Source organism: Lagenorhynchus albirostris, chromosome 3 (assembly GCF_949774975.1).
Source record: "Lagenorhynchus albirostris chromosome 3, mLagAlb1.1, whole genome shotgun sequence".
NCBI lineage: Eukaryota > Metazoa > Chordata > Mammalia > Artiodactyla > Delphinidae > Lagenorhynchus > Lagenorhynchus albirostris.
The window spans coordinates 72,361,695-72,384,497 of NC_083097.1; the positions used below are offsets into that span (position 1 = coordinate 72,361,695).

The window sequence follows — 22,803 nt, forward strand, 5'->3', positions numbered from 1 at the left end:
TGTAATCCTCTTCCTTTTCCAGTTATATATCTATGTAATGCTGGATAGTCTTCATATACTTCAACCAAAATAACAAATAGCAACAGACAAACTGATTACAAATGGAGATATGAGAATCTAGCTGTCTTCTATTAAGCTAGACTTTGAAGAGAATTGCAAAAATGTAAAAACAATGTCCCCATCATTATTTTTTTGTTTTAGAGAATATAGTTAGTTTTCATAAAATACGTTGCTTATGTTAACATGAGTTTATTATTGCTATTTAAAATGAGTTAGTATATCAATATTTATTGTTTTTTCAATTTTCATTCATAAAATGGTAAATATCAGCAGATTTCACCAACATAAGCAAGAAACTCCTTGGGGTTCTCAGTCATTTTTATGAGAGCTCAGGAGTCCTGAAACTAAAATATTTGAGAACTGGTGGTTTATACCTGGAATTATCTTGAGTTTAAATTTTATGGTTATTTGCTTCATTTTCAGAAATAAAAACCACTGTCACTTCCATAGATTCTACTGCATTGTGATGTTTCAGTGACATTGAAAAGTTAACTTTTTTCTTATTCCTCCAAAAATGCTGAAGCCGATAGAGATCGTTTAAAGACTTCTCTCTGAATTATGTTATGCTTTTACATTTTTCATAGATTCATATGACATAAAGTAATATTAAGGTTAAAATGAAAGCATAATAAGATCTTAAACAAATAATGAAAATATGTGGAATATGACATAGTCTACTTGTTGGCATATTGAAAGAAATGAGATTATTTTGTGATTTGTTTCCTCCTAAACAGGTACACCGTGTCCTGGCAAATAGCAGGTGCTTAATAAATTTAATTGAAAGAATGAACAAATGTAGTTTAGAGCCCTGGTGGGATATGCCAAATAATTCTTTGGATTCCTAGTGGGCTCTGTATTGAACAGATGGCTGATTTTTGTTGGACGTATTGCCTAGTAGTCATATTATCATGTTGCCTTCCTGTGTTTTGTTATTCTTCGTACTTAACAATGTTATTTTCTCTCCACCTTCTTTTCGCACTGTTTTTTTAATGTCCCGCAGTCTTGTATACCACATAATTATAGAGTTGCTTTTCCTAATGATTCATAGAATTTGCTAGTCTTACTTTACTTTTACAACTACTATTTGGATTATGTTTTATATTTATAAACTCATGGCTTAAGAATCAATTTAGAGATATTTTGAGAGGATCTTTGTAAAAACGAGAATATTATTTAACTTGGACTATGTTTGTTTTTATGTGCCTGCCCTATGTTATGTGAATAGATTCCTTTAGATATAAGTGATATTGATATAATCTGATATCCCAGATCATCAGCCAAGCATGAAACAAAATAAAAAATTAATTGGATGTGTAATTGTTTAGCTTTAATCTTCTATCTCAATAGAGAAAGCCAAATTCATGTGGAATAATATATTATTTTTTCTAGGAAAATGTATTTCAAAAACTCTTCTCATTGTTAACCTTTATAATTACTTTTCTGATGGTCTGAAGATGTGTCAAGTTCCTGACTCAAAAGAGAAAACAGTAGCAGCTGCTATTGTTTCTTGTGAAAAACTGAGTGATGATGGTTCTGATGATTATTACTTGATGTTATGCCCCTTCATATATACTGGCCTGTACTTTTGCTTGATTTATTATTCTAAAGTCAATTAGATGGGGGCTTCCCTGGTGGCACAGTGGTTAAGAATCTGCCTGCCAATACAGGAGACACGGGTTTGAGCCCTGGTCTGGGAAGATCCCACATGCCGCAGAGCAACGAAGCCCGTGTGCACAACCACTTAGCCTACACTCTAGAGCCCGCGAGCCACAACTACTGAAGCCCACGGGCCTAGAGCCCATGCTCCGCAAAAAGAGAAGCCACCGCAGTGAGAAGCCCGCACACCACAACAAAGAGTAGCTCCGGCTCGCCACAACTAGAGAAAGCCTGAGCACAGCAACGAAGACCCAATGCAGACAAAAATAAATAAATAAATACATAAGTAAAGTCAATTAGGTGAATTTCTTTTAAATTTTTTTTTTTTTTTTTTTTTTTTTTTTTTTGTGGTATGCGGTCCTTTCACTGTTCTGGCCTCTCCCGTTGCGGAGCACAGGCTCTGGATGTGCAGGCTCAGCAGCCATGGCTCACGGGCCTAGCCACTCCGCAGCATGTGGGATCTTCCTGGACCGGGGCACGAACCCATGTCCCCTGCATTGGTAGGTGGATTCTCAACCACTGCGCCACCAGGGAAGCCCTCTTTTAAATTTTTTGATCAGTCTTTTTAAATATAGAGCAGTTAAACCGTTCCCATTTTTTTCTTTTCTTTTTTGACATTTTTAGGTTTTTTTTGAATTTTATTTTAGTTTTTTATACAGCAGGTTTTTGTTAGTCATCCATTTTATACACATCATTGTATACATGTCAATCCCAATCTCCCAATTCATCACACCACCACCCCTACCGCCCACTGCTTTACCCCCTTGGTGTCCATACGTTTGTTCCCTACATCTGTGTCTCCATTCCTGCCCTGCAAACCGGTTCATCTGTACCAGTTTTCTATGTTCCACATATATGCATTAATATACAATATTTGTTTTTCTCATTCTGACTTACTTCACTCTGCATGACAGTCTCTAGATTCATCCACGTCTCTACAAATGACCCAATTTCGTTCCTTTTTATGGCTGAGTAATATTCCATTGTATATATTTACCACATCTTCTTTATCCATTCGTCTGTCGATGGGCATTTAGGTTGCTTCCATCACCTGGCTATTGTAAATAGTGCTGCAATGAGCATTGGAGTGCATGTGTCTTTTTTAATTATGGTTTTCTCTGGGTATATGCCCAGTAGTGAGATTGCTGGGTCATATGGTAATTCTATTTTTAGTTTTTTAAGGAATCTCCGTACTGTTCTCCACAGTGGCTGTATCAATTTACATTCCCACCAACAGTGCAAGAGGGTTCCCTTTTCTCCACACCCTCTCCAGCATTTGTTGTTTATAGATTTTCTGATGAAGCCCATTCTAACTGGTGTGAGGTGATACCTTATTGTAGTTTTGATTTGCATTGCTCTAATAATTAGTGATGTTGAGCAACTTTTCATGTGCTTCTTGGCCATCTGTATGTCTTCTTTGGAGAGATGTCTATTTAGGTCTTCTGCCTATTTTTTGATTGGGTTGTTTCTTTAATATTGAGCTGCATGAGCTGTTTATATATTTTGGAGATTAATCCTTTGTTTATTGGTTTGCAAATATTTTCTCCCATTTTGAGTGTTGTCTTTTCGTCTTGTTTATGGTTTCCTTTGCTGTGCAAAAGCTTTTAAGTTTCATTAGGTCCCATTTGTTTATTTTTCTTTTTATTCCATTACTCTAGGAGGTGGATCAGAAAAGATCTTGCTGTGATTTATTTCGAAGAGTGTTCTTCCTATGTTTTCCTCTGAGTGTTTTATAGTGTCCAGTCTTACATTAAGGTCTCTAATCCATTTTGAGTTTATTTTTGTGTATGGTGTTAGGGAGTGTTCTAATTTCATACTTTTACATGTAGCTGTCCAGTTTTCCCAGCACCACTTATTGAAGAGACTGTCTTTACTCCATTGTATATCCTTGCCTCCTTTGTCATAGATTAGTTGACCATAGGTGCGTGGGTTTATCTCTGGGCTTTCTATCTTGTTCTATTGATCTGTGTTTCTGTTTTTGTGTCAGTACCATATTGTCTTGATTAGGGTAGCTTTGTAGTATAGTCTGAAGTCAGGGCATCTGATTCCTCCAGCTCTGCTTTTTTCCCTCAAGACTGCTTTGGCTATTTGGGGTCTTTTGTGTCACCATACAAATTTTAAGATTTTTGGTTCTACTTGTGTAAAAAATGCCATTGGTAATTTGGTAAGAATTGCATTGAATCTGTAGATTGCTTTGGGTACTATAGTCATTTTCACAATATTGATCCTTCCAACCCAAGAACATGGTATAGCTCTCCATCTGTTGGTATCATCTTCAATTTCTTTCATCAGTGTCTTTTGTGCATACAGGTCTTTTGTCTCCCTAGGTAGGTTTATTCCTAGGTATTTTATTCTTTTTGTTGCAATGGTAAATGGGAGTGTTTCCTTAATTTCTCTTTCAGATTTTTCATCATTAGTGTATAGGAATGCAACAGATTTCTGTGCATTAATTTTGTATCCTGCAACTTTACCAAATTCATTGATTAGCTCTAGTAGTTTTCTGGTGGCATCTTTAGGATTCTCTATGTATAGTATCATGTCATCTGCACATAGTGACAGTTTTACTTCTTCTCTTCCAATTTGTATTCCTTTTATTTCTTTTTCTTCTCTGATTGCCATGGCTAGGCCTTCCAACTCTATGCTGAATAATAGTGGTGAGAGTGGACATCCTTGTCTTGTTCCTGATCTTAGAGGAAATGCTTTCAGGTTTTCACCATTGAGATGATGTTTGCTGTGGGTTTGTCATATATGGCCTTTATTATGTTGAGGTAGGTTCTCTCTATGCCCACTTTCTGGAGAGTTTTTATCATGAGTGGGTGTTGAATTTTGTCAAAAGATTTTTCTGCGTCTATTGAGATGATCATATGATTTTTCTTCTTCAGTTTGTTAATATGGTGTAGCACATTGATTGATTTGCATATATTGAAGAATCCTTGCATGCCTGGGATAAATCCCACTTGACCATGGTGTATGATCCTTTTAATGTGTTGTTGGATTCTGTTTGCTAGTATTTTGTTGAGGATTTTTGCATCTGTATTCATCAGTGGTATTGGCCTGTAATTTTCTTTTCTTTTAGTATCTTTGTCTGGTTTTGGTATCAGGGTGATGGTGGCGTCAGAGAATGAGTTTGGGAGTGTTCCTTCCTCTGCAATTTTTTGGAAGAGTTTGAGAAAGATGGGTGTTAGCTCTTCTCTAAATTTTTGATAGAATTCACCTGTGAAGCCATCTGGTCCTGGACTTTTGTTTGTTGGAAGATTTTTAATCACGGTTTCAATTTTATTACTTGTGACTGGTCTGTTCATATTTTCTATTTCTTCCTGCTTCAGTCTTGGAAGGTTATACCTTTCTAATAATTTGTCCATTTCTTCCAGGTTGTCCATTTTATTGGCATAGAGTTGCTTGTAGTAGTCTCTTAGGATGCTTTGTATTTCTGCGGTGTCTGTTGTAACTTCTCCTTTTTCGTTTCTAATTTTATTGATTTGAGTCCTCTCCCTCTTTTTCTTGATGAGTCTGGCTAATGGTTTATCAATTTTGTTTATCTTCTCAGAGAACCAGCTTTTAGTTTTATTGGTCTTTGCTATTGTTGTCTTTGTTTCTATTTCATTTATTTCTGCTCTTATCTTATTGATTTCTTTCCTTCTGCTAACTTTGGGTTTTGTTTGTTCTTCTTTCTCTAGTTCCTTTAGGTGTAAGATTAGATTATTTATTTGAGATTTTTCTTGTTTCTTGAGGTAGGCTTGTATAGCTATAAACTTACCTCTTAGATCTGCTTTTGCTGCATCCTATAGGTTTTGGATTGTTGTGTTTTCATTGTCGTTTGTCTCTAGGTATTTTTTGATTTCCTCTTTGATTTCTTCAGTGATCTCTTGGTTATTTAGTAAGTAGTGCTTAGCCTCCACGTGTTTGTGTTTTTTACATTTTTCCCCCTGTAATTCATTTTGAATCTCATAGTGTTGTGGTCAGAAAAGATGCTTGATATGATTTCAATTTTCTTAAATTTACTGAGGCTTGATTTGTGACCCAAGATGTGATCTATCCTGGAGAATGTTCCATGCACACTTGAGAAGAAAGTGTAATCTGCTGGTTTTGGATGGAATGTCCTATAAATATCAATTAAATCTGTCTGGTCTGTTGTGTCATTTAAAGCTTGTGTTTCCTTATTAATTTTCTGTTTGGATGATGTGTCCATTGGTGTAAGTGAGGTGTTAAAGTCCTCCACTATTATTGTATTACTGTTGATTTCCCCACTCTTATTGTATTACTTTTGATTTCTTTTTGAGCTGTTAGCAGTTGCCTTATGTATTGAGGTGCTCCTACTTGGGTGCATATATATTTATAATTGTTATATCTTCTTCTTGGATTGATCCCTTCATCATTATGTAGTGTCCTTCCTTGCCTCTTGTTACATTCTTTATTTAAAGTTTATTTTATCTGGTATGAGTATTGCTACTTCAGCTTCCTTTTGATTCCATTTGCATGGAATGTCTTTTTCCATCACCGCACTTTCAGTCTGTATGTGTCCCTAGGTTTGAAGTGGGTGTCTTATAGACTGCATATATATGGGTCTTGTTTTTGTATCCAATCAGTGAGCCTGTGTTTTTTGGTGGGAGCATTTAATCCATTCACGTTTAAGGTAATTATCGATATGTATGTTCCTATGACCGTTTTGTTAATTGTTTTGGGTTGGTTTTTGTAGGTCCGTTTGTTCTCTTGTGTTTCACACTTAGAGAAGTTTCTTTAGCATTTGTTGTAGAGCTGGTTTGGTGGTGCTGAATTTTCTTAGTTTTTGCTTGTCTGTTAAGCTTTTGATTTCTCCATCGAATCTGAATGAGATTCTTGCTGGGTAGAGTAATCTTGGTTGTAGCCGCTGCAGTGAGAAGCCCGCACACTGCAACAGAGTAGCCCCGGCTCACCTCAAGTAAAGAAAGCCTGCGCGCAGCAACGAAGACCCAACACAGCCAAAGATAGATAAATAAGTAAATAAATAAATAAAGTCAATTAGGTGAATATTTTAATAGTGGAAAAGATCTTTTAATTATTTATTCTCCATGTCTTAATCCCCTTCTTGTATTGCTAATTCCATCCTCTGGTCTGCTATTTCCCAAAGTGCTGTGTGTGGATGGCCTTGGTTGGAAATATCTAACGCATTTTCCTGGATACCATTCCTGAATCAAGATCCCATTTCTGAGTCAGAATCTCTATTGGGGGATGGGATGGGAGGCAAAAAGCTGAAATTTAAAAATCTTTTACAATGGAAAATATCATACGTACAGAATAATAGAAAAAGTAGAATAGTCACCCCAGTGACCCATCACCTAGCTTAAACATTTATTAGCCTTTTGCCAGTCTTGTTTCTTATTTTTTGGCTGAAATAATTTTTAAAGCAAATGTCATGCATTACGTCATTTCTCTGTAAATTCATAAGTATGCAAGGTGGATTTTACCAAGCATCCTATGTCATTTTTTTTTAATGGATGCTTGGCTCTTGAAGCTTCTTCCCTTGTTAAAACTTTACAGAGTTTACTTTATTGTGTAAATTATTAATTCATTAAAATTTCTCTGCAATTTTGATATATACCACACGTCTGCACTTATTTGTATTGAATATGGATAGTCTTTTTTTCTCTTCTTTTTCAAACTGAAATAGTAGGTGATAGATTTTAATGAAGGCTTTACTAAATGAAAGTGTGGTTAGATAACTTTTCCCCATGTGATTCCTGCAAGCAAAATGCTTAGTCCTGTACGCTGCATGGTAATGTCACTGACTTGGTAAAAAGCTATAAGAAAACATCACACTCCTTAGTGTGTCTTTGGATCTAATTAATCTATGTCTCTTGCTGAAAGGGAAAGGCTGAATACTCATATGTTGGGATTAATGATTTATTAATTTAACTCATTCAAAATAGTCATTCTGATTAAAATTTGGGGTGGGAAAAGGGAGCAAATATGTCCCCACTCTGATAGGAATCTAAATACATGGGAATTTGCTTTTTTTAAATATGCAAGCATTTAAGTTCCTTGATAAAATAAGGAAATGTTTTTATGTGGCATTTTTTGTTACTGTGTTTGTGTGTCTGTATTTTAAGGGGAAGAAATATAAGATTTGTTTAGCACTTACTGTTTTACTAGGTACCATGTAAAGCACTTATTTAACCTCCACCAAAATCCATGAGACATTGTGATCTTCATTTTAAGAAGAGATCACTGAGACAGAGGACTTTTGGTAAGTGGTGGAGTGAAACAGTCAAACAGGACTGTTTGACCTTAAAACCATGCTGTTTCCACCACACATGTGTTTGTATACCATTCAGCTATGATGAAAATGCTGATGTAAATGTCTAAGTGGAAATTAAATTAGTTGCTGTATTGAGCACCTGTGTCTTTGCTGCTTCCTCTTCTCTCCAGCCTCTTAGGGTTGGAGGGCCCCACCTTCAGAACAGTTAATTCTGCCGTAACATGATAGATGTGTTCCTAAAAATCACCACACTGTACCAAATTGCATAGTGAAAAACACAAGAACTTATGGGAAAGATGAGTTAGGCGAACGCTATCCAAAAATTTGGTCAGTGATATATAAAAAGAAAGGTAGGGACCTAATAAAAAATAGGTTTACACAATAAGTGTTTAATTCTTAAGTATGATAATACATATGGCATATACCTTGAAAAAACCTTAAGTTTGCTTGTAGAAGTGGGCATCAGAGGAATGTAGCTTGCGTGCTACTGTGAAGTGATGGAAGGAGGTTTATTCGAAATCAGAGGGAACATTGCCACATTCACTGCAGATAAATGTGGCTGGTGACACATGCGTTGAACTGAGGTAACTGATAGATGTTTGGAGTGTGTGTGTGTGTGTGTGTGTGTGTGTGTGTGTGTGTGTGTGTATTCCCATGTGGCTTGTTTCAGGTGGTACAGTTTTCTGTGTTCACCATGTTTCTTGTGGATGAAATTATACATAAACAAATGTGAAATATGTTCAAAGTGCTCCCTGATGTATCAGTTGCATTGGAACAGTTTCATTTCAAAACCAGTGTTACAGCAGAACTGATTGTACTTGGTCCTTTTCTATCTATACTTACTTCCCTCATTGCCTTATCCAGTCTTTAAATATAATTTATTGTAATGGCCTTAAAATATACCATTTGTATATGGCCTTAAAATACCAGGCCATATGTTAAATACCATAACATTTTTACAATGTTATGCCAATCTCTGCTCTACAGCAAAGTGACTCAGTTATACACATGTATACATTCTTTTTTAATATTATTTTCTATTATGGTTTACCCCAGGAGATTGGATATAGTTCCCTGTGCTATACTGTAGGACCTTGTTGTTTATCCATTCTAAATGTAGTAGTTTGCATCTACTAACCCCAAACTCCCAGTCCATCCCTCTCCCTCCCCCTCTTCCCCTTGGCAACCACAAGTCTGATCTCTGTCTGTGAGTCTGTGTTTTGCAGATAGGTTCATTTGTGCTGTATTTTAAATCCCACATATAAGTGATATCATATGGTATTTGTCTTTCTCTTTCTGACTTACTTAATCCCTAGTTGCATCCACGTTGCTGCAGATGGCATTATTTTGTTCTTTTTATGACTGAGTAGTATTCTATTGTATATATGTACCACATCTTCCTTATCCATTCATCTCTCAATGGACACTTAGGTTGTTTCCATATCTTGGCTATTGTGAATAGTGCTGCAGTGAACATAGGGCTGCATGTATCTTTCTGAATTAGAGTTTTCTCTGGGTATATGCCCAGGAGTGGGATTGCTGGATCATGTGGTAATTCTATTTTTAGTTTTCTGAGGAACCTCCATACTGTTTTCCATAGTGGCTGCACCAACCTAATTCCCACTAATAGTGTGGGAGGGTTCCCTTTTCTCAACACCCTCTCCAGTACTTGTTATTTGTAGACTTTTTAATGATGGCCATTCTGACTGGTGTAAGGCGGTACGTCATTGTAGTTTTGATTTTCATTTCTCTAATAATTAGCAATGTTGAGCATCTTTTCATTGTGTCTACTGGCTATTTGTATGCCTTCTTTGGAGAAATGTCTGTAAAGGTCTTCTGCCCATTTTTTGATTGGGTTGTTTTTTTGTTGTTGAGTTACATGAGCTGTTTGGAAATACCAGTTTTTAAACTGAACTATAGTTGATTTAAAATGTTGTGTTAGTTTCACGTGTACAGCAAAGTGATTCAGTTATACACACACACACGCACATATATATGTGTATTCTTTTTCAGATTCTTTTCCATTACAGGTTATTACAAGATATTGAATATAGTTTCCTGTGCTATACAGTAAATCCTTGTTGTTTATTTTACATGTAGTGGTGTGTATCTGTTAAGCCCAAAGTCCTAATTTATCCTTCCCCCACTTTCCCCTTTGGTAACCATAAGTTTGTTTTCTGTGTCTGTGAGTCTGTTTCTGTTTTGTAAGTAAGCTTATTTGTATTATTTTTTAAATTCCACATATAAGTGATAGCAAATATTTGTTTTTCTCTGTCTGCCTTCACTTAGTATGATAATCTCTAGATCCATCCATATTGCTGCAGATGGCAATATTTCATTCTTCTTTATGGCTGAGTAATATTCCATTGTGTGTGTGTGTGTGTGTGTGTGTGTGTGTGTGTATTATATGACATCACCTGAAGCAGCTGGCCTAGTGCAGCAATGGGATTGCCTGTTAAAGACTCAGCCAAGGTGCCAGCTCAGGGACAACATCTTGAAGAGTTGGAGTTTTGTGCTCCAGGATCCAGCATGTGTGCCCAATGGCTGATATCTAATTCCTTGCCCCCAGTAATTAGATCACATGAGCTCAGGAAGCAAGAGGTAGAAGTGAGATTCTTAACTCCATCACCCCCAGTGACCCACTGTCAGAATTTGTGTTTCCTGTTCCCATGTTTTAAGTTCCACTGGATTAGAAGCTCTGGTTGGACCTGGAGATGGAACATTTCCATCAAGAGACAGACTGAAGGCTCTTTTGAACAACCATAGGGTCATTTTGGGCTTCTTAGGCTGGCAGACGAGTAGACAAAGGAGTTATATTGCCCCAGGGGTCCTTGATCTTGTGTACTATGAGGCAGTAGAGTTTCTGCTGCATTTTGGAATAGGAATGCTGATGCTCAGTGAAACTCGAAGGATTTACTGGAACAACTCCTGGTGCTTCCATGCTCATTGATAACTGTTTTGACTATTGCCTGTTTGCAGACAAATTTCAAATCTGTTCTTTCTAGCTCTGATGTTGGCACCAAAATAGCTCTATTTAATGCTGATCAGAGATGCTTATGATTGATGTGAAAAGTTGAGAATGACACTATATATATTAAGATTTGTATTTTGAGCTCTATTTATTCAGTTTTAGTTCTTTTTTCTATGAATTTTATGTTAGATACTATAAAAATAGAATTGAGAGATGGAGAATTTAAGAATAGGAAGACCTATTCTAAAAGATATTCCAATTTCCTGCTCCATGTAATTTCTAAACATTATCTTAAATTATGTAAATAAAAATACTTTTCACATGAAAAATGCACACATGTATGTATACATATGTATATGTATATATGTCAGAAATAGCAAAAAGATATTAAGCATGATATCAGTGCCCTCCTTTACCTGACTGTTGTCTCCCCACCAGGAGTTTCTCTAGGCTGTCCCTGCTGGATAGTTTATAATAACCACCCTCAAAATGATTTCACCAAATCCACTCGATTACTTCTTGTGTCTGTGCCTAGAAAGTTCTCCCTGATGTCATGTTCCACTCTTTACACCCTACTTTTTGTGCTGAACTCATCATAAAATCATGAGTTTGTTTTCCTCTTTAGACTTACCCAGATAAAGGATTGTGCTTTTTTTTAAAAAAAATCGTTTGTAACTGTAGCATCTAGCATAGTGGCTGACACACAAGAGGTTTCAATGAATGAATTACATTTGTAGTTAATTAATTATGATTGTTTCTGCTTTTATTTATCCCTTTAAAGGAATGAGTGGAAAAACCAATGATTGTAAATACTTTTTAGCAGTCAAAAATATATCCGGAGGAATGTAGAGGCCGCCTTAGAGAGGTAGAAAGTTATAGAATTAAGTTTATGGTAAAAGGATTTCAGGAAAGCCTTGTAATTTTATCACTGATTTGAATTGGTGTATACTTATAAAGAACTTATGTTCAATTTCAGATTGCAGAGGAGGGATCCACCATTTCATGTGTGGTGGAGCGAACCAGAGGAGCTCTGGATTACGTGCATGTTTTTTACACCATCTCACAGATCGAATCTGATGGTGTTAATTACCTTGTTGACGATTTTGCTAATGCCAGTGGAACTATCACATTCCTTCCTTGGCAGAGATCAGAGGTAAACTCTACCTTCTCTGTTTCTTTGAAAGCCTCCTGGAAAGCTTTTCCTGATCTGTTTGTTCTGTAATTTATTTGCAGCTTCCTGCTTTTTAAGCAATTTAGAATATTTAGGCAATTAGTTATATATCATGGCATAAAATATTTTTGTATTTATTTCCTGCAGTGAAAAATTAAGGATGTTAAGTAATGTCTGTTATATCTGTTCTTTAATCTCAATATAATAAAAATGGTATGGCTTGAAGATTTATCATTGTGGGTTTTTGGTTATTACTGATACAATAAGAAACTGCAGAATTCTTAATGGTACTCTTCCGGTCAGCCAAGAGGAATTCCTAAAACTGTAATGTTTTATTTTTAAATTTGGAAAAAATAGGTAATTTTTCTTTGTTTTGAAAGTACAAGAGATCACCAGTTTTATCAGAAGCTTTCCGTGAATCGTCTGATTTCTGAATAGATGCTCCAGAAATAAGTGACACTTATTGTAAGTGAAATTGAGATGAGACCTTCTCCTATATAAATTTTTTTTACATTCTAATATAAAATGTCTGATATGTTGGAATATTCATATCAGTATAACTTTTCATTAGAAATGTAAATAGTTTATAGGTCATCAGGGATAAATAGTAAAATAACTTAAGACTTGCAAATATCTTTGAAGACATTTCTAAGGGACTTAGGAGTTGATTGGATGAAAAAGATAAAATTAGGAAAAATTTAAAATATTCTTAAGATTTAAAGAGTTCAAGCTAAAGAAAAGTGATCAAATCTCTATAATTTGGGGTAAGAAGGAAACAAATTAAATAACTTACAACAGAAGTTCCCAATAGCAGTCTGTAAATAAGAGCCATGATAAATGTTTTACTGGTCTTTGGTAAAATGAGGAAAATTAGGACAACGAGTAAGTTTTCGTAAGGCTGAAATTATTCCATTTAAAGGACTATAATTTATTCTGATCCTGTCTTTTTCACTTCTTTTTTGGATTTAAGTTGCTATTTCTTTTATCAAGTAACAGTGATGATATGTGATAACTTTTTAATGTTCCCACTTGGAAAACAGAGTTGATCCTCAAAATATTCCCCTGGAAAATTTACCCTTTATGAAATAAAAATATAGCTGGGAACCACTGTTTTATAAAGAGTATTCATATATATTTTGGAAGAGCTAAGAGTTAATAAAAGTTTGGTCAGGAAAATAGTCGTATACGCTCCTGTCAAGATTTATTTAAAATATTTTCTTCTGTCATTTAAAAATTTCTTTAAAAACTAATTGACCTTTAAAGCAACAATAACACTGAATACTGGGGTTGGTTTGTAATGCTGTGCCTGCTGGATCTACACTAGCTTCTCAGTCTTACTAAGCCAGAGACTGGATACTGAGGTGTCTGCTTATGCTCCGTGACTATGCTTTCCAGCGCAGATAGCAGTCAGGTGACCTCCACTTTGCTATTGCCTTCCAGATGTCTGGGGAGTACATTTAAATCACACCTAGAAACCTAGCAGCAAGACAGTCTGGGAAGGGTGTGTGTGTGAGTGTGTGTGTGTGTGTGTGTGTGTGTGTGTGTGTGTTTTGCTGCAATACAGGAATGTATACTGGAAATGTGTTTTTCAAGTGTTTTTAAATGGCGCATTAGTTATGAAATCAATTTAGTGAGTTATGAGGAAGATTTTCAAAAGAGAATAGAAAATAGCAGAGTGTATAACATATAGTAAAGGTAAATACTGTTTTGTGTACTGAGTCACCATGTGAGATACATTTATACCTTGATAGGGTCTTCGGTTTCAAACTCTTCATTTCACTAATTGAATTGAGTGAGTACTGTGGTATGCTTCAATACTTTAAAAATATTAATTGCTTCATTTTTAATGTACATCTTGATGTTTTGGTATTGCTTTTCATAGCAACATTTGTCAGCTTCCTTTCTAGGGGCAAGATATTGTAAATCTTCAGACCGCTATTGTTCCCTTTAGTTCAAAAATAATGACAAGATTTGGGTAGAAGTGTCATTTTTATACTTTGAGCACATTGGCCATGCCATGTATTACTTTATTAATTAAAATTTTGATTAAAATGAACATTGAAACCAAATTCAGATTCTGTCTTGGGCCTACATTAAAAAAAAGTTCTTCAAATGCTTTTAGGCCTAATGACTAGTGTTTTGGAGATTGCATTTGGAGTTACAGTTTGTTTTCAGACTGTTGTCACCCTCCTTTCTGGAAGAAACCAGGAAATCATACATCATTCCTTCTTGTCCCTCACTCCCTATGCTGAGTCTTTAAGGCCTCGGTCTTCTATTTCCAGAACAAATTAAAATCCATCCATTTTTTCTCATCTCCATTGTCACTGAATTAGTTCAGTACCTCATTAATTCTGGTCAGTCACCTCCTGACCCAGCACCTTGCGTCCTTTCTTGCTCTGTCCACTCTGTTTACATTCTGCCATGGTATTGATTCTAAAATGGAATTCTCATTTTGTCAGTCCCTTGCTTATGATTCTTCCATTTTCCTTTACTGTCTATGGAATGAAGTTCATTTTTTTAATGATAGCGTGAACGGTCCCTATGACCTTGACTCCTGTTTATCTGTCCAGACTTCTCTCCCACTCCAGCCTTAGTGGTCTAATTGTAATTACCCAGATGTCTTATTCTTTCATGCTGTTGTTTCTTTTACTTGGAATGCCCTTCCTCATTATTACTCATAACTACAACTAATTCATTAAGACTTGCTTCACACTTGTCTGTTGTAAAACCTTTACCAGATAGAATTGATTGTTTTGTTCTCAGTTTACTTTGTACATAACTCTATTATGACATTTTTGCATTGCATTTTAAATGTTTTTCCACAGATCTTTCTCCTACAGAAGACAGTGAGTCTCTTAGCGACTGGGGCCATTTCTAGCCCTGGCACATTGTAGATGTCAAAACATGCTTGTTCAGTTAATAAAAGAAGGAGGAATGGTTTTTTTCACTTCAAATTTTGACTTATATATTGTAGAGCATGGCTGAGTTATTGCTACTTCCTTTCCTAATGTTTTTTGAGCAGTTTGTGTATGCCAGACTTATAGGGCTCATTGTGGATCTGTTTTCTAGCATTTATTGTGGATCTGTTTTCTAGCATGCAGCTGCTAGGTATGTCAGGCTTTCCTTAGGCCAGAACTAGACATGGCTACATTGTCCTTTCCTATTGCCTTACCACATTCTGTCAGATAACGTGCAGTTCCTTAACCAGGAACTCTATACATGAGGTTGGTAATACCACTGTCTTTGGTACAAAGAATATATGATACTGTATTGATATATCAATGTGTAATATATGGTATGATATTAATACATGACTAGGATATTTTTTACAGAAAGTATTACTCTTCAGCACCCATTATTGATTAAAGAATTAATTTCTCAGATCTCTCTCTCTCTTACTTTCTCTCTCGCTCTCTATTTTTATGTCTAAGTTTGTGTAGAAATTTGTCATGTTAAAAAGTAACTTTGGCTGCTTTATTTTCTTCTGATAAGTGGCAAATAATTTCTACATGCCTCATTGCTTAATGCCTTTGGATTTTTATATTTATAGGTCCTGAATCTTTATGTCCTTGATGATGATATTCCAGAGCTTAATGAGTATTTCCGTGTGACATTGGTTTCTGCGGTTCCTGGAGACGGGAAACTAGGTTCAACTCCCACCAGTGGTGCAAGCATAGACCCTGAAAAGCAAACAACAGATATCACCATCAAAGCTAGTGATCATCCATATGGTAACCAAGCCCTTTTGCAAGAATAATCCTCCCTCTCTGGGTGTACTTGATCTCGCTAAGGGTTTAAGGGACTTCTGCACATGATTGAAGTAGAACTCCTTCGGATGCTCTAACTTCCAAGCTCTTGGAACTTCTAAGCTGCCATTTTGAGGGACAGTGCTTGTGAAAAACATATAAGGATCAATTTCTAAAGTTTAGTAATATATTTTGAAAAGTATTTTTAAATGCAGGATAATTTTAAATGAAAAAAGTATTTTTATTCATGGTAATCAAATTTTTTAAATTTTGAAAATTGTCCTACTGTGATATGTTAACACCTAATTGGAATACTTTGTAATTTATATTTTATTTAACTTCAAGAAGTAGCATTATCACTGTCTGTTTATATTAGTTTCTTTTTGTCTTATGCTAAAAAGTGATAATTTTCTTAATTGGGAAACTATCATAGATGTCTGTCATAATAAGTTGAGACTGTTTTCTGCATTGAAAAGTAATAGTTCTTTTGTAGGAATAAAGCAAGACCATCCAATAAAGGATCTGTGAAGGAAACCTGGGAAGTTCTTCAACTCTGATTTTCATACTTAAATTTTCAAAAAAGCGTGTTGCAAATCCTTTAGGGTGCCATTAATTTTGTTCTATAAATTTAAGGATGACTTCTAGAGAGTCATATATGAGTAAATATTTGATAATAATATTTTAAAACTCCATCACTATTCTTTTTATTGATGCTTCCATTAAAAATGCTTTCTTTGAGTAGAGACAAGGAAAATTAGCATTTTAATTTTTAACATCCTGAAAACTTACTAACATATTCTGTCAAAAGCATGTTAGTCAAATCTTCACTCAAGTCTTTTCTAAATGAGAGCCCTCTGAATTTTATCCTGGTGATCAAAATAATTGTGTAAGATTGTTTCAAGTGAGTAAGAGATTCTTCCACAGATAATTGGGGCAAGAATGCCCTGCTTCTCTTTGTACCTGCCAGGCTTGCTACAGTTCTCCACTGGGCTGCCTCCCCAGCCTGAGGACACAATGACCCTGCCTGCAAGCAGTGTTCCACACATCACCGTGCAGGAGGAGGATGGAGAAGTTAGGTTGCTGGTCGTCCGTGCTCAAGGGCTCCTGGGGAGGGTTACGGCGGAATATAGAACAGTATCACTGACGGCATTCAGTCCTGAGGACTACCAGGTAAATCACTTAATCCTTTTGAAGCAGTATTTATGCTCATAAAACAGACACAGTCCTCTTGGGGGTTTTGAAGGGACTTGGCACTGTACCTGGAACTTACTAAACAAGGAAAAGAAGCATTGATGGCTTTTTAGCCTTTAAATTTCTGTGAATTAAAGTATTTCAGTCCACTAAAGCCTGACACTTAAATAGCTGTCATATTGATTTCTCTTGTACCTTATATTTGTCGTAGGCTTCATTTGTATTATTTATTTTAAGTTATAGGTTTTAATCATATATATTTAAAATTATGTTTCTTACACATTTTAAATCCTTTTGTCTGTGTCCATTGAACAACACCAAAATTGTAAAAATATTATATGTCTATGTCATTTCAATTAAAATTTTTTTTTTCTCCAAATGAGAACCAGTGTGGTACTGGCAAAAAAACCAAACCAAAACAAAACAAAAAACCTGGAATTTGAAACTGGGCAGAACTGGGTTTAAATTGACCTTCTAAATATGTGGCCTTGGGAGACTCAGTCTTTCCTGACCTCAGTTTCCTTATTTGTAAGGGAGAGATAATATCTGCTGGGCCAGGCCACTCTGAGGATTGATGGCAGCATTTTAAGTGTCACGTGTAGTACGTGGAACATATATAGTAACCCTCAATAACTGTTGCCTAGTCGTATTATCACCAATACTCATATTAAGTGAATGCTCATAATTTCTTCTCAGCTATACTTCTCAGGAAGTATTTTATATCCTTCAACATTTGTTTTCCCAAAGAATCTTTTTCTTTAAATTTAATATTAGTTTTCTTGATTTTCCTCTTATTCCTAATAAGACCTGTACAAGGGTGTAGTCTTCAGTAATTTGTACATACTTTTCCTCGCAAACCCCAGAAAAGTTGGCTAATTGAATTCAATTAATTTTGGCTGTATTGCAGTTAGCAGAGTTTTCTTTGCTAACTGCAAGAAGATGATTTCTTCTTTCTCAAACGCTTTTATTGGGCACGTTACATTTCTCTTGCCCTGACATTTATTTCTTTAGTTTGGTATGTCGTATACTTCATAGGGCATCTCAGCTCGGCTTAGTATTGTCTTCTCTGTGTTCTGTTAAAGAAATACTTTAGTCCTTATATTGATGGTCTTTTAAAATTTTTTTAGCTTTATTGAGGTATAATTGACAAATAAAAATTATATATATTTAAGATTTACAACTTAATATTTTGATACACATATACATTGTGAAATGATTACCACAATAAGCTAATTAACATATCCACCACCTCACATAGATGAAATTTTCTTTCCCTCCCTTCCTTCTTTCTTTCCTTCCTTCCTTTCTTCCTTTCTCTCTTTCCTTCAAGATGCTTAAAATCTACTCTCTTAGCATATTTCAAGTGTACGATATAGTATTGCTCCAGAACTTACCTTGCATAACTGAAACTTTGCATCCTTTGATAGCTTCTTATTTTCCCCTTCTTCCAGTTCCTGTCAAGCACCCTTCTAGTCTAGTTTCTGCTTCTATGAGTTTGACTGTTTTAGGTTCCACGTATTAGTGAGATCATGAAGTATTTGTCCTTCTGTGTCTGGCTTATTTTACCTAGCATGGTGTTTTTCAGGTTCATCCCTGTTGTTGCATATGACAGGATTTCCTTTTTTTTTTTTTTTTTAAGGCTGAATAATATTCTGTTCTATCTACTATCTAATTTTCTTCATTCATCTGCTGAAAGACATTTAGGTTGTTTTCATATCTTGGCTACTGTGAATACTGCTTCAGTGAACATGGGAATACAGATATCTCTTCAACATAGTGAATTCATTTCCTTTGGATACATATCCAGGAGTGGAATTACTAGATCATATGACGGTTCTATTTTTAAATTTTTGTGGACCCTCTATGCCGTTTTCTATAATTGCTATATGAATTTGCATTCCTACCAACAGTGTACAAGCATTTACTTTTCTCCACATCATTTCCAATATTTGTTATCTCTTGTCTTTTTAACAGTATCCATTCTAACAGGTGTGAGGTGATATCTCATTGTGCTTTAGATTTGCATTTCCATGATGATTAGTGATGATCTGCACCTTTTCATATAGCTGTAGCCCATTTTTACGTCGTCTTTTGAGAAATGTTTATTCAGGTCCTTTATTCATTAAAAAAATTAGGGCTTCCCTGGTGGCGCAGTGGTTGAGAATATGCCTGCCGATGCAGGGGACACGGGTTCGTGCCCTGGTCCGGGAAGATCCCACATGTCGCGGAGTGGCTAGGCCCGTGAGCCATGGCCGCTGAGCTTGCGCGTCTGGAGCCTGTGTTCCACAACGGGAGAGGCCACAACAGTGAGAGGCCCGCGTACCGCAAAAAAAAAAATTAAAAAATATTTTATACGATTTTTAAAGGTTATGTTCCATTTACAGTTATTATAAAATATTGGCTATATTCTACATGTTGTACAGTACATCCTTGAGCCTATCTTACACCCCATAGTACCTCCCACTCCCTCAACCCTATTTATTTATTTATTTATTTATTTATTTATTTGCGGTACACGGGCCTTTCACTGCTGTGGCCTCTCCCGTTGCGGAGCACAGGCTCTGGACGTGCAGGCTCAGCAGCCATGGCTAACGGGCCCAGCCACTCCACGGCATGTGGGATCTTCCTGGACCGGGGCACGAACCCGTGTCCCCTGCATCGGCAGGCGGACTCTCAACCACTGCACCACCAGGGAAGCCCCCTTTTTCTTATATTCACTAGTTTGTTGTATTGTTTAGATTCCACACATAGGTAATATCATACAGTGTTTGTCCTTCTCTGTCTGACTTATTTCACTTAGCATAATGCCCTCTAAGTCCATCCGTGTTGCTACAGATGGCAAAATTTCATCCTTTTAATGGCTGAGTGATATTCCATTGTGTGTGTGTGTATATATATATATATATGCCATATCTTCTTTATCCATTCATCTGTTGATGGACACTTAGGTTGCTTTCATATCTTGGCAATTATAAATAATGCTGCTGTGAACGTTGGGGTGCATGTATCTTTCAAATTAGTGTTTTGGGTTTATTTTGGATATATATACTCAAGAATGGAATTGCTGGGTCATATGGTAGTTATATTTTTAGTTTTTAGAGAAACCTCCATACTGTTTTCCACTGTGGCTGCACCTATTTACATTCCCACCAACAGTGTATGAGGATTCCCTTTTCTCCACATCCTTGCCAGCATTTGTTATTTGTGCTCTTTTTGATGATAGCCATTCTGCCAGGTGTGAGATGATATCTCATTGTGGTTTTGATTTGCATTTCCCTGATGATTAGCTGTGTTGAGCATCTTTTCATGTGTCTGTTGTCCATCTACATTTCCTCTTTGGAGAAATGTCTATTCAGTTCTTCTGCCCATTTTTTATTTGGTTTTTTTTTTCATGTTGAGTTGTATGAACTGTTTACATATGTTGGATATTAATCCCTTGTTGGTCATATCATTTGCCAATATTTTCTCCCATTCAGTAGATTGTCTTTACATTCTGTCGATGGTTTCCTTTGCTGTGCAAAAGCTTTGAAGTTTAATTAGGTCCCATTTGTTTACTTTTTTTTTTTTTTGCGGTACACGGACCTCTCACTGCTGTGGCCTCTCCCGTTGTGGAGCACAGGCTCCGGATGCGCAGGCTCAGCGGCCATGGCTCACGGGCCCAGCCGCCCCGCGGCACGTGGGATCTTCCTGGACCGGGGCACGTACCTGTGTACCCTGCATCGGCAGGTGGACTCTCAACCACTGCGCCACCAGGGAAGCCCCCATTTGTTTGCTTTTGCTTCCATTGGTCTAAGTGTCTGTTTTTGTGCCAGTACCATACTGTTTTGATTACTGTAGCTTTGTAGTGTACTATGAACTCAGGGAGTTTGATTCCTCCAGCTCTGTCCTCAAGATTGTTTTGACTATTCAGTCTTTTGTGTTTCATACAAATTTTAAAATTATTTGTTCTAGTTCTGTGAAAAATGACATTAAGGGACTTCCCTGGCAGTCCAGTGGTTAAAACTTCACCTTCCAATGCAGGGGGTGCAGGTTGGTCCCTGGTTGGGGAGCTAAGATCCCACATGCTTCGTGGCCGAAAAACCAAAACATAAAACAGAAGCAATATTGTAACAAATTCAATAAAGACTCTAAAAAAATGGTCCACATCAAAATATCTTTAAAAAAATGACATTAATATTTTGATAGGGATTGCATTGAATCTGTAGATTGCCTTGGGTAGTATGGTCATTTCAGCAATACTGATTCTTCCAATTTAAGAACACAGTATATCTTTCCATCTGTTTGTGGCGTCTTCAGTTTCTTTCATCATCATCGTATATTTTCGGAGTACAAGTCTTTTACTTCCTTAGGTGGGTTTAGTCCTAGGTATTTTATTCTTTTTGACACGATTGTAAATGTGACTGTTTCCTTAATTTCTCTGATACTTTGTTGTTAGTGTATAGAAATGCAACAGATTTCTGTATATTAATTTTGTATCCTGAAACTTTACCAGATTCATTGATGAGCTCTAGTAGTTTTCTGGTGGTCTCTTTAGGATTTTCTATGTATAGTATCATGTTGTCTGCAAACAGTGACAGTTTTACTTCTTCCTTTCCAATTTGGATTCCTTTTATTTTTTTCTTGTCTGACTGCTGTGTCTAGGACTTCCAATACTATGTTGAATTAAAGTGGTGAGAGTGGGTATCCTTGTCTTGTTCCTGATCTTAGAAGAAATGCTTTCAGCTTTTCACCATTAAGTATGTTGTTAGCCGTGGGTTTGTCATATATGGCCATCCCCAATCTCCAGTTGGATTATCATTTTCTTTAATAACTAAAACAAAATGAAACAAACAAAAATAAATCTATGTATGTATCCTTCACGACTTTCAGAAAGCTAATACCCTTGGAGATGTTTCTGAGAATTTTCAGGCCATGGGTTGCAGAATGGATGTTGTGTTAGCAGGTATGAAAGCAACATGAATCTCATTGTACATCTCCATTAGAGCTCTTGTGACCAGGTGCATTGTCAATGAGCAGTAATATTTTGAAAGGAATATTTTTTTTCTGAGAAGTAGGTTTCCACAGTAGGCTTAAATAATTAGTAAACCATGTTGTCAACAGATGTGCTGTCATCTAGGCTTTGTTGTTCCACTTACAGAGTACAGGTATAGTAGATTTAGCATAATTCTTAAGGGCCCTAGGATTTTTGGAATGGTAAATGAGCATTGGCTTCAACTTACAGTCACCAGCTGCATTATTAGCCCCTGATAAGAAAGTTAGCCTGTCTTTTGAGGCTTTGAATCCTGCCATTGAATTCTCCTGTCTAGTTACGAAAGTCCTAGACGGCGTTTTCTTCCAATATAACACTGTTTTAACTACATTGAAAATCTCTTGTTTAGTGTAGCCGCCTTCATTCATTATCTTAGCTAGATCTCCTGGATAACTTGCTGAAGCTTCTGCATCAGCACTTGCTGTTTCATCTTGTACTTATGTGTTATAGAGATGGCATCTTCCCATCAACCTTATGAACTAACCTCTGCTAGCTTCAGACTTTTCTTCTGCAGCTTCCTTACCTCTCTCAGCCTTTATGGAACTGAAGAGAGTTAGGGTCTTGCTGTGGATTAGGCTTTGGCTTAAGGGAATGTTGTGGCTGGTTTGATTTTCTATATAACGACTAAAACTTTCTCCATATCATCAGTAGGCTGTTTTGTTTTCTTATCATTCATGAGTTCACTGGAGTAGACTTTTAATTTCCTTCAAGAACTTTTCCATTGCATTTAAAACTTAGCTAACT

The 22,803-nt window shown here is 36.3% G+C and overlaps 1 protein-coding gene across 1 annotated transcript in view; it reads left to right on the plus strand.

Annotated features, from left to right (window-relative positions):
• Positions 1–22,803, plus strand: part of ADGRV1 (adhesion G protein-coupled receptor V1) — a 564,972-nt gene that overhangs the window by 90,782 nt on the left and 451,387 nt on the right. The window contains exons 24-26 of the mRNA XM_060146321.1: positions 11,899–12,075; positions 15,644–15,824; positions 16,807–17,009. Coding sequence (XP_060002304.1) covers positions 11,899–12,075; positions 15,644–15,824; positions 16,807–17,009 — 561 coding nt within the window. The remainder of the gene's footprint in view (positions 1–11,898; positions 12,076–15,643; positions 15,825–16,806; positions 17,010–22,803) is intronic.